This window comes from Bos grunniens, chromosome 28 (genome assembly GCF_055505025.1).
Source record: "Bos grunniens cultivar Pamir isolate PY7600 chromosome 28, Bosgru_T2T1.0, whole genome shotgun sequence".
NCBI lineage: Eukaryota > Metazoa > Chordata > Mammalia > Artiodactyla > Bovidae > Bos > Bos grunniens.
In genome coordinates, this window is record NC_141192.1 from 13,342,655 (window position 1) to 13,356,713 (window position 14,059).

Below are 14,059 nucleotides of genomic sequence, written 5' to 3' on the forward strand. Positions count from 1 at the left end.
TCTCTCTGGATGCTTTAGATCCTGACTGTCTGTGTAGGATGAGATGTGCCCTCTCTGTGCAGAAAGTTCTGGTCCGGTCAGGGCATCCCAGTGTTCTCTGCTGGGTCTGCCAGTAGTCTGTCCTCTGACCTTGGGGCTCTGCTTTACAGAGGTGCCTTTGGTGCACTGCTGGAATCTATTTGCTCAGCCTTCTGCCCCCATTTAGGGAAACAGCCAAACAGCCTTCTCCTCCAGAACAGCTCTATTGACAGCTGGATAAGATGATTACTTTATTCTCTTCCTCACTAGTGGGGAGAAGATATTCCCTTTCTTTGTGATCAGCAAAGTGCTAGATGTGGGTCCTGGGTAGACCATTATCTCTGAACCTCCTTGGGTTTTTTGTTGTTGTTGGCTTGCTTTTGTTTTTTCATCTGTTTTAATGGGCGATGGTTAAAACCATGGGATCCTGAGCTCTATACACACTCAAAACTGTTTTGTTTTCATTGTTGTCTTGTTTGCATGCACTGTTTTCTTACAAAGTTGAGACACAGTGATAGATCAGAGGTGGCAGAATCAGCCAGTGACCTGCAGTCTTGCAGTGGACTAACTAGAAAATGTCTTCTGCACTTCCCATGACATAGGGTGTCCAAGCCAAGCATACTTCGCCAACCAGTCCACTGACCAACAGTTAGTTCTTGAGAGCCCACAAAGGTTTAGGGGTTCTGAGCTGGGTCTCAGGGTAGCCCGCAGTTAGCAGCTGTTTGCTGAAGATGACCACCCCACTGGGAGGCAGTTCCTTTGGGATGGGCTCCCAGTATAAGAGGCAGTGGGAAGGCAGGACTAGGGTTAGCCTTCTTCCTTCAGGCAATGGGATTAGGAGCCTTAAGGGGAAATCTGGGTAACAGTTGCTGTAAAGGACATGCCCCGAGTCAGGGGAAGCACTACCGAGTGAGACACACTGGAAAGCTCAGAATCTTCCTGAATCTCTCTCTCATAAGAGACAGTCTTGGGGAGAGAGTTATGTTGACCCCTGACGGTTTCAGTTCAACGTAGGAGGGACAACGTGAACTTTGGGTGCTGACCACCGTGTGATCTGGTTTGTGGGGTCTTTTATCACCCCTGCCCTGCTTTCTATGTGATAAAATGCTGCAGAATTCCCTTGACAAGTCCTTCTTAAAATTCATTCCCATCAGACACAGTCTCCAGTAGTGGGAGGTGTTGGGGGTGAGAGCGAGGACGAGCCAAGCATGATTAGAAGGCTCAGCAGAGAGACAGGAAAGATTCTAGCATATGTATTTGATATAAATATTATAGTTTTACAGAGACATCTAGATCAATATATGCCACATTTCATCTGCCTCTTTGACAAAGTGAGCGCAATGTATTCAGGGAAAGCTGTATAGGATTTTCAATTTACTCTGTATGATTTATTGTGACAGGATAGCTATGGGTTTTTTAAGTTCTTTATACTTGTTCCAGTAAAAATGGATATAGTATCTTTAAAAATAAACAGCCCAGAGCTGTGCATTTTACATTGTCTTCCTGGAGCGAGGCTCAGCTGAAGAGAGATCTGAGACCTCCCTGCCCTTGTGGGAAGTGATGCAGTCAGATTCTCAGTCCTCACTCTTGAGAGCTTTTTAAAAAAATTTTTTTTAGAGTGGGGGTTTAGTAAACAGGGAACTGCATTGGGAAGCTATGGCAGACGTCTAGACCAGATAGGCTGGTATGAACACAGTAGGGGCAGAGAGCTGGAACACTTGAGTGGGTGCAGCCCCAACAGTCTGGGTCTCTTCATTTTCTAGTGACTGGCCCCCAGGTCACACAGCATAGGTCCCCCTGACTCCTGAGTCCTAGCCCAGGCTCCTTTCAGGCGCACCAGCTGCTTTGGTATTGCAGATATCAAACCAAGGGGATAGGTCTGCCCTTCCTGTGGCATTCACCTTGCACTGAGCTCTGGACCTCGGTTTCCACATTGAAATAATGCAGACAGCAGACTAAACATTCACCAAGGGCTGTCCTGAGGCTAAGATACACGGAGGACGTGGAAAAGAGCCTATCGTCGCCGCAGATCTCTTTTTCAAAGGCCACTGGCTTTAAGAAACGTTACTTGAATCTTTCAAAAGGTGTAGACATTGGTTCTCATCGAGCTACACTCAACCTCATTTGATCTCCGGATGCCTCATTCGCTGGAACCTTTGGGAGACCCTTTTCTGTCCTCATCTTATGCCTTCTGCCATAAGTCAGTTCCCCTTAGTGATCCATTCAGAAAGATGCCAGTGGAATTGAGTTCTTAAATTGAATTGCCAACTCCACTGGGGCATTCCAGCATGCTTGGCCCATCTCCAAGAAGAGAGGAGTGAGACTGAGGATACTGTGTGGGATTTCATTCCGAAAGTGGAGATGCGTCTTAATGGGAGGGAAATATTGAATGAGGATGTGCCCATGAAATAAGCAATTAGCACTTTCACGATAGAGCCTGTAATAGTCAAGCATCATTCCTCTGATTAAGTCACACTCCACCCTTGATGCCAAGCCTGCTCCATGACATGTTAGGGTTGCCCATTCTAATTCAATCCATCCCCTCTTTCTGGAGCCCTGATCCAAACCAGGCATGCTTTCTTACACTGGATGAGTAACTTCTTCCCACAAAGTGCCATTGGCTACTATTTTGGCATTTAAGATGCTTCCTCACGTATCTGACTGAGATGGGTCTTTTAATCCAAGCCACTAAAATTAGTTTATCCCAAGAAAGAGTTGTTCACACGACTTGACAGAACTTTAAAAACCAAAGAGGTCATTCCATCAGAAATGGTTTTTGATGTAGGCTTGTTAGCCATCTTCACAAACCAAGTGGCCAGGCCCTTAATGACATCAATCATTAAGATTACTGGAAGTCTTGAAAAGTTTGAATGCAGAGCCACAGATGGGAAGAGCATTAGAGCCCTTCACAGCCAATGTTCCTGAATGTTCTCTATTGTCAGTGAATCTTTTATTAGATTTTTTGTTCTCTTGTGGGATCCTTGGGCTGGGCATGGTATATAATGCTGTAAAGGTGGTGTTTATGTCACCTTGCAGCCCTTTGGCTTGCCAAATTGTGTGCCTTCAATTAACAACTTGGTTCTGAGTTTCTGCGGTCATTCAGCCTTTGCTGTCTTGAGCTTGCCAGCCTGGCTGACAAGATGCAGCTGGTGTCTATTGATACCAGGCTGCGGTGATGCTTTAAGTGAGGGCCTCTCTCCTGTCCCAGGGAGGACCCTCCAGTGTCTCCTCCACTGTACGTCTGAGGGAACCTCTCATTGACCTATTCCTGTCTGTTGTAAAGGAGTAGAAGCTGAAATACCCAAGCCTCTGCTCTCTCTCCACGTCTTCACCTTTGTCTTTGTGAGAATTAGAGTCAGAGACCCAGATCATGTCCTGGGCAAGTGACTTTACCTTCGGTGAGATGTCAGGCATGTGGCTTAAGGAAATTGAGGTTCAGAGAGTTATTTGGAAAGATGCAGAGAGTAGGAATGTGGGGTTGTTTGAGGATCAGATGAGACTCCAGGAGCTACAGAGCACTCCATATCTATTACATCCTGATTTACAGACATCACATGAATCCTACCATTTAATCATGCTTACAATGGCCCAGACTCTTTAGTAGACCCTTCATATGTACTGTCTATTTACATAAATCCTCAAGATAACCTCATGAATCAGGTACTAGCTCCAACCCCTCAGAGACTCTGACTTTATGGTTGTAAAATGCAGAATTGGTACCTTGCCCAAGACTGTTTAGTTATTTAGTGTCTGAGCTGAGCTGACACAGGGCTATCAACATATGAATCTCACATGGTAGATTTGTAGGTGTCAAGGAACCCGACAGAGATCATTTTGGATGAGGAACTTTTTGGCGTTCTTCAAGTTGAGCACAGTGAACAACCATCAGTATGCTTCCAAGGAGGGCACACCCTGCTCTCAATCGCACAATATTTTCCATCACTGAAGATGTGAGACATTCTTGCTTCTCTTCTCCCCAACAATAACAGCCTTCTTCAAACTAGTGCCTCTGGAATTTTCAAGAACCCTGAAAATATTGCTGGAAAAAGAATGTTTCCCCGTTCACCGTCCATTCCCTGTACTCCCACAGGGCCCCTAGCACTCACTCCCTCAGTTACGGGCTGGTGAGGAGCAGACCTCCTAATGCAGGTGCTGAGTCAGAGAGGCAGCTTCACCCCACCCATCAGTTCCAACTGCATTCAAACATTTTCAATATGTGGGCTCCCTGATAACTTCCACTGTATGGAAAACAAAGTGGAGGGAAATGATTATTGGCACAAAAGGGGGAAGCCGTAAATCTTCAACTCAGATAGAGGACAGATTGGAACAATATGGGTTCTCCAAGGTTGCCATGATAATGTACCTAATAACTCTTCTTGGGCAAAAAGGCAATCTGCTTTCAATCAATCTCGCTTTTTTCCTGAGCAAAAATACCAATTATGTTGAAGGGAGATTTTTTTCTTCCTTTTTTGATAAAGACTGCTCTCCACCTCAGAAATCATGCTATAGCTTAAAGATATATATTTTTTCAATTGTCTAGAATGGTATTGGATAGGCCAGCATCAAATGAGAAAAGTCAATCCTTTTTTTTTTCTCCCCTCTCCTGCCAACATTTGTCTGCTTCTTAAGAGAAGTGAAAGCTAATTAAAGGCTTAAGGGATAATATTGATTGCATTGGAATATATTTTATATGTACCCAGCACATTTTCAACTAAGAGAACCCTGACTCTTTCTAAGGCTGAATAAATCAGCTGCCTGAGTCTTTGATTCAAGGGTGAAAGGATGGACTCACCTCCTTCCCCTCCACTTCTCACACATCTGTCCTAGAGATGAATGATCTCACAAGAGGAAGAAGGAATGCTGGCAGATGTTCATTCAGTTCTTTGCGTACAAGATAGGGAAGGATGAATGTTCTGGCATTTCCCTGGACTGATCATTGATTTGAGTCCTGCTCTGAATGATAACCAGGCTTATGCGGGTAAAGAACTTTGAGCTTTGCAGTGCTTGGTGCAGGAGGCTGGATGGGTAGTATTAACCTCTCAGCCCCCTCATCTATCGAATGGGGATAAGTAGCTTGCCCAGAATCACACACATCCTTGGTGGCAGAGCAGGGAATCACACCTGCCTTACTATCAAGAAGAGTCCCACTCACCTATCTGTTCTGCAGAGGTGCCCATACATTGAATTCATTCTGGCCTCATTCTCAATCATGGAAGTTTGTAGGCAGAAGCATTAGAATTGTCCCCCAAACACCCTGTTGTCTTTTGTGGAGATGTCAAATTAGGAGGGAGATGTTTTTTTTTTTTTTGGTCAGTTTCTGAACAGGCTTGGCAAATTCAAAATCAGAAATCTTATTCAGAAAATGCACATTTATTTGCAGCCTCTTTTGTCCATATAAATGCACATTTGCCACAAGAATCATTTTTTCAAGATATGACCCGACAAAAATGTGTATAATCCAGTTGTTCAATTTGCATCATGTTTTCTGACATACTGTGCATTTCAGAAGGGAGTTACTCATACACATTTGGGGACATCAAATTTGGGTCAGTGGCCAGGGGACCTCCCTTAACCTAGCAGGTACTGGCTTGAGAGTCAAGTGGTTATATTAAAACATCTCTTCTGAGGAAGCCCATTGACACCCCCCCCCCCGAAAAGGTCCTCCACTTGCCCTATCACTAAGTGCAGCTCCGTAACAATAACAGTCCATAATGGTGATATTATTAACTGCATCGTGCATATTATTGATTTACTCTTTGTTCTGCATCATTATCCTTTCACCAATGAGTTTACTGCATTATTCTCACATACTTAGTCAAGCACCAAATTACACTGAAAGGGCAGGCTCTTGTAATGGCACCTAATGGAACATCGCATAAGTGATCATCACTGCCTCCTCTTAGGAGTCGCCTCCAGCCAATGAGCTCTCTGCCTTACTGGAATGTGCACAGAGCAATTATGGAGTGCAGGGGGCCTGGCCATTCTAAATTTCTCCCACAAAATTACTGTGCTTCATGCTCACCACCTGCCCATGCCTCACAGCCCAGCCAGGGAGTCAGCCTCTGTTGCTGTCAACATGAGGGGCACAGGGATCTGGGCTTAGTGAGCCTTTTGCTGCAGTCTCTTTACTAGAAGCTGGCAGATTTCATCTCCGCAGTTAGTCTCTTTGATACTTTTGTATCAAAGAGCTTACTCCTGATTGAGCGTCATAAATAGCGAATGTAAATGGCCACAGTATAGCCCAGTGTCAAAGTCAGATTGGTCCAGGAGCCCAGAGATACTGGCGGGGTGCAGGGGGTGAGGACTGTTCTTCCGGTAGCCCTGGAAGATGGGCTCGTCTCCTCAAGGGGAGCCACTGTTTCTGGAGACAAGTCCAGAGCACCCTGAAACAAAGGCAAAGCATTCCATCCTCATCCCTTCCTAGCTTTTCTCCCCTGTCCAAAAGTAAATTCCTTTGTCTCTTGTGGAAATCTCAGGCACCCTAAGGAAGCAGCTAGCTGCCTGGGGATGCACAGCCTGCCTGCGGCACCATCTCAGATTCCATAGGTGTCCCATCCCACATTTAGCCCTGAGTGATGCTCACTTACTGTAAAGTGTTACATGCTCCCATTGTCGGAGGAGTTATGGCAGAAAAATGCAAAATTTCCTTTTTACTGCTTATGGCCAGCAAAGCCCATAACGTGTCAAGCCGCACATTAGCCACCCTGATAAAAGTCCGCTTTCTTACACACAAAATCATCGTTTCAGCAAGATTTGTTATCTCATTACCTGATAAGCTCTATGTCATAAACCAAGACTCATTCGGTAAATCTCCCGGGAGGACGCTTTGTGGGCAGAAAGGGAGAGATATGAATCTGCAAGGGGCTTGATAATGCAGCGTTTAAGCGCAAGCATAATGTCACTTATTGTTAAATGCATAAAACCACTTGGCCAAGCGGTTGGGCTTTTAATAGGATTTTGTGTAGCATCAGGTGAGAAGCCATATGCTTTTCTGTCGAGGAGTCTCTGAGCACCTTCTGGCCCTGCTGCTTTGCCTCACAGCCCTCTGGGGAAGGGAGCTGGGCTTTACGAGCCTCCTCGGAGGTCATGAACGCTTCCCTGCAGCTGTGCGCTTTTCTCTGTCTTGCCAGGGGTGGGTGCCAGGGCGTCTCTGGAATGGCCTCATCTAACTGGCCTTTCTTATTCAGGCACATAGTGGTCTGTGGACACATCACACTGGAGAGCGTTTCCAACTTCCTGAAGGACTTTCTGCACAAGGACCGGGACGATGTCAATGTGGAGATCGTCTTTCTTCACAAGTAAGAGGCCCCCGTGGTTTTGAGACCCTCCACCCAACCAGGCAGCACAAGGGGACCCCCTGAGTGTCTGTAGGTGGGGTGATGTGGGAGTGGCACCGGAGGGCAGGACAGAATTGACTCAGCCACCATCTCTGCTAGGTTCATTGGAGAGGATGTTCTAGGAACGATGGGAAGGAAGCAACCCAGTCATTTGGTGATGAGAGTAGCACCTGCCTCTGTGGAGGTGACTCTGGCAAATGACAGTAGGTCATTATTGGTCAAACACATCATTACCGTCCCCAAAGCTGTCTGGATCTGTGCAGTCCACTTGTGTCCACAGTGTCTGGTGTGGATTCTTTACGAGTGTGGGACTAACATAGTGCGCAAGCAAGACACAGAAGTAACCGTAAGCAGGGTACTAGGCAATTACAACAGCAACAGCAGCTGTCATTCCTAGGAACCTTCAGTGTAGGACACAGTGCTGGTCACCATAGGCTCTCCTTAAATCAGAAGAGGGAGCAAGAGTGCATGCTCAGCTCAGGGGACGATCTGGATCCTGACTCAACTAAGTCCCGAACCAATTAAGTCCCTGGGCCTCAGTTTCCACCTCCATAAGATGGGAAGGTCAAAATGGTTTCTACCTACCATCTTGGGCTAGTAACAGAATGAAAAGCAAATTCATTCCAAGTGTACAGAGCAGTGGGCTTCCCTGGTGGCACCAGTGGTAAAGAACCCATCTGCCAATGCAGGAGTTGTAAGAGATGCAGGTTCAATCCCTGGGTTGGGAAGATCCCCTGGAGATGGGCCTGGCAATCCACTCCAGTATTCTTGCCTGAAGAATCCTATGGACAGAGGAGCCTGGAGGGCTATGGTCCATAGGGTTGCAAGGAGTTGGGACACAACTAAAGTGACTTAGCATGCACACATATAAAGAGAATCAGACATACAGTAAGTGCCCAATAAATGTTAGCTGTTATCATGGGAGAAAAAATATATTAGGCTATACAGTGGACTTAGGTGGTAGGACTTAATCAAGTTTGTTTTATAGGGGAGGAAACCAAGATATTTCCCTTCCATCCACTGCTGTTGAGATCTTTTGCCTGGTCCCCTCTTAGGTAAAAGGTAGCCCACCACAGGGATGGAGAGATGGAGAATGCAGGCACTTTCACGTGGGTGGCACTGTCATCCTCTTTTATGGAGATGGGGTCATCATGGGGCAGGTCTTAGCCCCTCGCTGCCAAGGGACAGAGCTCACATGCTGGTGTTGGGCTGCACAAGCTGCACTCGGAATTGACCACCCAGGACTCAGTCCTGCTCTGGGATCTCACTGAGGCTGACTTCCCTACAACCTCAGTGAAGGTCATCCTGTACATCTGCTTCCTTTTGACATTTGTGAATATGGAACTGGCAACCATGGTTGAGCACCAGCATTTTTCTCCTTAGCACTGACTTCTCCAAGTTCTGAAAGGACTGGGCAGGCCATGGACACAGGAGCTCAACCCATAGATCCAGTTAACTGCTCAGCCACTGATGACCAGCTGTGGGGCCTGTCCTCTGCTGAGCATGTGGAAGGGTGAAGACAAGTCATCCTGCTTGGACATTTCAAGATGAGCACGTGTGCAGCAATTAGAGCACAACATAGTTCTATTAATGTACTGATGCCAGTTTAATCAAGTGGCAGAATCACGTGGGACATCTGTATTGGGGAGAGACCACCACTCCTTGTATTACCAGGGCAGGCAGACTTCCTGAAGGAGGCCCTGCTTGTAACAGATCTGGAAGACCAGTTGGACTTGCACAGGCAGATGGATTTCTCTCACCCACTGCTTTAGTCCAAATCAACAAGCTGGCTGCTAATGCTTCAGTTGCTAGGATTTACTTTTGTGTCCCCAGCATCTATCATTGTCAGCCCTGTCGTCCACGGCCCAGTTAATTAACCTCTCCAAGCTTTGGGTTAATAACATACCTTCCTCTAGAGTTGTTCTGAGGTTTAAATGAGTTAATATTTGTCAAGTGCTTAGAATGGTGGCTGTTGCATAGCAACTGGTCAAGAACATTAGCAGTTATCATCATTACTAAGTCCTGTGTTAGGCAAGAGTTGATTAACTCAGTCCTTGGCACCTAGTAGGTTCTATCTGAATGTGATCTCCCAGTGCCTAGTGAAGTACCTAACAGAGACTAGGGGTTTCTCATCTCTGCAGAATTAATAAATGAATGGATAGGTTAACCAATGTTTTAATCCTTGTCCTGCAATGGGAAAGATTGCAGGGTGTGGCTCAAGGCTGAATCAAGAACAATACTGGGAGTGGATTGACTCTGTGTATGTCTACTCAGAGGAGACTTTTTTCTGATCCAGTTCCTGAGGTTGAGAAGTCCATGAGGTGGGAAAGTAGGGAAAAGGCTTTTAGTGAAAGGAACAGCAGGAAGCTCTGCCAGGAAGACCTTTGGCTGATCCCTGATGTCACAGCCTCTGTTCTTCATTCATAAAATAGTGATTCCTGGTGGGCCAGTGGTTAAGAATCCGCCTTGCCATGCGGGGGACATGGGTTCGATCCTTGGTCAGGGAACTCGGATCCAACAAGCTGTGGAGCAACTAAGCCCACACACCACAACTACTGAGTCTGCACCACAGCTAGAGAGTCCGTGCACCGCAAAGAAGGATCCTGCATGAAGCAAGGTCGATCCCACCGTGCCGCAACTAAGACCCAACACAGATGAACAAATCAATCAGTAAACGAAAACAGCGAGTGAAATGAAATTTTAAAAAATAGGGATTCCATTTGTGATGAAGACATTTTGCCGCAGAGGCCTCAGACTCTATAAAGGTTATGAAACTCTTCATTTTAACTTGGTACTGGTTTTGATTTTCAGTTGGGCTGGGGTTTTACTTCTCTTCAGTGTGAGCCTCTTATTTATGGCAAGAAAGAGGGTGCTCTGAAGGTGAAAGTCTTGTCTCTCTCTGTGGAAATTGGAGAGAAGGGAGGCCACGGAGGCTGAATACCCGACTCTGCTATATTAACAGCTGTTTCTTCTCTCCTTGAACAGCATCTCCCCTAACCTGGAGCTGGAAGCTCTGTTCAAACGACATTTTACTCAGGTGGAGTTTTATCAGGGTTCAGTCCTCAATCCACATGATCTTGCAAGAGTCAAGGTAAGAAGGAAGAAGTGACTTCTGCTTTTATTCCATCTAGGGGGTGTGTGACTCTGGGGTGACAGGACATGCCTCCTGACCTGGCCAAGAGTCCCTTCCAAAGCCCTTAGAAAATAAATCAGATACTACCAACCTTGATATCACCTTTGCACTGGTCCCAGGACTTTGTTCTGCTGGCACTGGGTAGACCAGCTATGAGCAGTCCATATGTGGATTGCTTGTATGTAACACGCTAGACATCACTGGGCCCCTCAATATCAGCACTGCTAAAGGAAGCAGACCACTTGTGTGGGCTCAGTGGTCTCATATGACATAGCAATCAACTCATCCCCATTTTGAATACTTAAATTGGACTCAGCGTAGCTCTGAAATCTGTTATTTCTATCAGGAAGGAACATGAAGGATAAAGTATAAATAAAGTTTACCCAAGCCATCAAACATTTTGAGCTTCCTTTTTTTCCTCAGCAAAGACTAAAGGTACACAACTAAGCATGTAGCTATCTGGCAGCACTTGGTAATGGGCTGGTCTTTCTGTCTAGAACCTACTAAGTTAGAATCTCCTTATACACACACCTAAGACTTACAAGGGAAAGGGATATAGCAAAATGGCATCCACTACTGTACTCATTTTATATGGATTTTGTAAGCATGTTCCGTATTTGCATGCCATTGGGGATAGATTAATATTCTGAATCCATTGACATCTCAGTGCTTACTGTGGTCACTACATAATTCAGTAAATAATGTAATTGGCAAGCATGAATAAGCCAAAAGAATTTGGGCAAATTCTTTGCTTTATGAAAGAAAGAAAACTGGAGACAACTTGTGACATACCATGGAGAAAACCATGCCCTCCCATCAAATGCAGAAATAGTCTGTCATAAACACAACATCCCAAGTAGGACCGACCAGAGCCAGCATGGGAATTCTTTCGCTTACAGAGTCTAGTTACTATTATCCAGACACGATCCAAGTTATGTCTAATGTGAAATCTTAGGAGAACTTGGGGGAAATAATTATTGTCCATGGACCTGATTTAGTTGCAAGCAATTCTTAGCACAACTTGTGATCCTCTCAAAGGAATAAATCTCTGTTGGCACATGTTTAGCTAAGTCTTTAGGTTGTCTTTCAAGGTCATCTGTAACATACCATTTCACACTCAGATTTGTTGTCTTTTGAATATCTGAATGCTAACTGAATACTAAACAGTACTGAGCCATTATCTGAGTTAGGGCTCTCATTTCCTCTTATTCCACATTTAAGATGTGAAAAAAAGGTTAGATGAAGGACTTAAGAGTCTAAATTTCTGAATCCTCAATGACTCAGTTAGCTTGGTAGCCTGAGAGAAGGGGTTTCACCCACCTAACACCACTTCCCGATTGGAAAAGTTGGGATGATGGTGCAGATGGTGGGGAAAGGAGGTGGAGAGGGACTGAAAGCCTTAATTAATTGTTACCTCAAGACAGAAAGCTTCTGTGTAAGAGGCTATGCAAAATGAAAAGTGTAATTACCAAGGTACACGTTGTCCCTTCCAGCAGCAACAAGATGAAATGTTTATACCATAACAAGAACTTGCAACCTACTCTTTTGACAAAAACTATAATCTCTCAGGATTATTATTTTTTTCTTTTCCTTGCAAAGCACCAGTTTCCCCCAGAGCTGTCAGCAGAGAGAGACTGCAACCAAGGATGGCTATTCATATTTCTATGTTCTGTGATTTTCTTTGGTGTCTTAGATAGAGTCAGCAGATGCGTGCCTCATCCTTGCCAATAAGTACTGCGCAGACCCCGACGCTGAAGATGCCTCCAACATCATGAGGTAATCTCAGGGAGATGGGGAGGGCTCCGGGCTAGGTGCTCCGTGGCCACTTGCTGTTCTGTTGGGTCCCTCTGCAGAGCACCGTCTCTGCAGGACCTTCTTTCCTCATTAGCCACCTTCTAGCTCACCACCTGCATAGGCCCAGGGTGGGGGAACTGAGGCCGTGGTGGGTGCAGAAGGCAATGACACAAGGCATCGTCAGCCTTAAAAGATACGAGGGCTCACAACCAGACGTGAGGTGCAGGACTAGCAAAGGAAAGAGATTTCACTGGGAATATGCCTAAACTAGGGGGGCCTTTTGGAATATCTGGAAGTGTTCTTGGTTGTCATAGTTAGGGGACAGCGCTGCTCATGTCTGGTGGGTAGAGGCCAAGGTTACTGCTCAGCATCCTACAATGCACAGGATGGCCCCCTGTAGCAGAAAACTGTCCGGCCCCAAATAAGAAGCCCCATGTTAGAGCATTCCAAGTGCATCTACAGCACACTCATCAATATCTCCCACAAAGAGGGGTTTGTTGATCAATTGGCTTGTTTCAACCAGTTTCCCCAAACAAAATAGTTTTCTTTACTGAAAGCCTCCTCAGTGCTTTGAATACTCATATGAATTTCTAAGGTAATGTTCTGTAGAGAGTTTCTCAAACCTATTTGACTACAGTCCCCCCCAGCCTTTTTTTTAACAGAACGCCTCCTGGTGGGGGTGGGGGAGGGGGAGTGGCGGTCAGTCTTTGGAAAACGCTCCCCAATGCCTTTGTTGTCAATAGGCTGGGCCCATCTAAGCCCATTTTCAGGCCAACTTCTGCTCCTTATTGTTTTTATCAAAATATATTCCGTATTTTTCTTCACATAGACCCATGTTACAGACATCTTGGGGCTATGCGGTGACCAGAAAGATAAGATATTTTGCTTCAGACAGTCAAAGCTCTTTTTGGATTCTTCTTGACTGGAGCATAAATTGCAGAGTAGTTAAGAGAACTGGGAGGGGATCCTAAAGAGAATCTTCTGGAGAAAAGATGAACTAAGAGGAAACATTTCACTCCCACTAGATTCCCAGGAACTCTTGGCTAATTGTGAACAGCCATCCCTTGGGTCTAGACCAAGATTCCCTTCTCCCTGCAGCTTGGTTTCCTGTGTCCTGGGAATTTACCTGGGACAGAGGCTAGGAAGTTGCCTTTGCACCACTACAGTGCTTGCCTCTCCTTGGCTTGGCTTTTCCTCAGTGGGGCCATGAGCTTTCCCATCAGTGAGGGGGCGGAATTCCTCTGGAGCACGTCCATCCTCCTCTCAGCACCTGGTCTTTGTATCTGGCAAGTGACATCTGGCTCAGAGTGCTCTTTCTGCTCACTTTTCTTCGACAGTATGCTTAGCGCAGTCATCTTAAAAGAATCAATGCACAAACTTCTGTAGGCACTGGGCTTCCCAGGCTACAGGGAATTGGTGGAATGGGGGACCTGCTGCCACATCTGGGCCTGTCCCCTAACCAGTCACAGCTCCAAAGTGACCACAGTGGCCCCAGCCTAAGGTGCCTCACTTGACTGTTTCCTTGAACTAGATTTCTAGCCTTCACATTTTTGTGTCATTTAAAGTGATAAAATTGTAGATTTAAAGAACACTGTTTTTCAAAATGTCAAATGGAAAACCAAAAGAAGATGAAGCTTAATGTTTTGACCCCATGGAGAAATTTGGGGCTGATACTGCCTTTTATTTTACTTTTTTAAGTGAATAATTGATAATAGTTTCGAAGTGGCCGTTTCTTTTCACAATATTCTGTTTAAGTCCTGACGACAGTAGGGTTAAC

The 14,059-nt window shown here is 45.6% G+C and overlaps 1 protein-coding gene across 19 annotated transcripts in view; it reads left to right on the plus strand.

The window, feature by feature from the left end:
* KCNMA1 (potassium calcium-activated channel subfamily M alpha 1) overlaps positions 1-14,059 on the plus strand; it is a 779,939-nt gene that overhangs the window by 533,631 nt on the left and 232,249 nt on the right. For all 19 annotated transcript variants that reach the window (XR_015156775.1, XR_015156776.1, XM_086381835.1 and 16 more), the window contains 3 exons: positions 7,206-7,316; positions 10,341-10,446; positions 12,182-12,264. Coding sequence is in view for 17 of the 19 variants with exons in the window: in XM_086381835.1 (XP_086237961.1) it covers positions 7,206-7,316; positions 10,341-10,446; positions 12,182-12,264 (300 nt within the window). In the remaining 2 variants the exon portion in view is untranslated. The remainder of the gene's footprint in view (positions 1-7,205; positions 7,317-10,340; positions 10,447-12,181; positions 12,265-14,059) is intronic.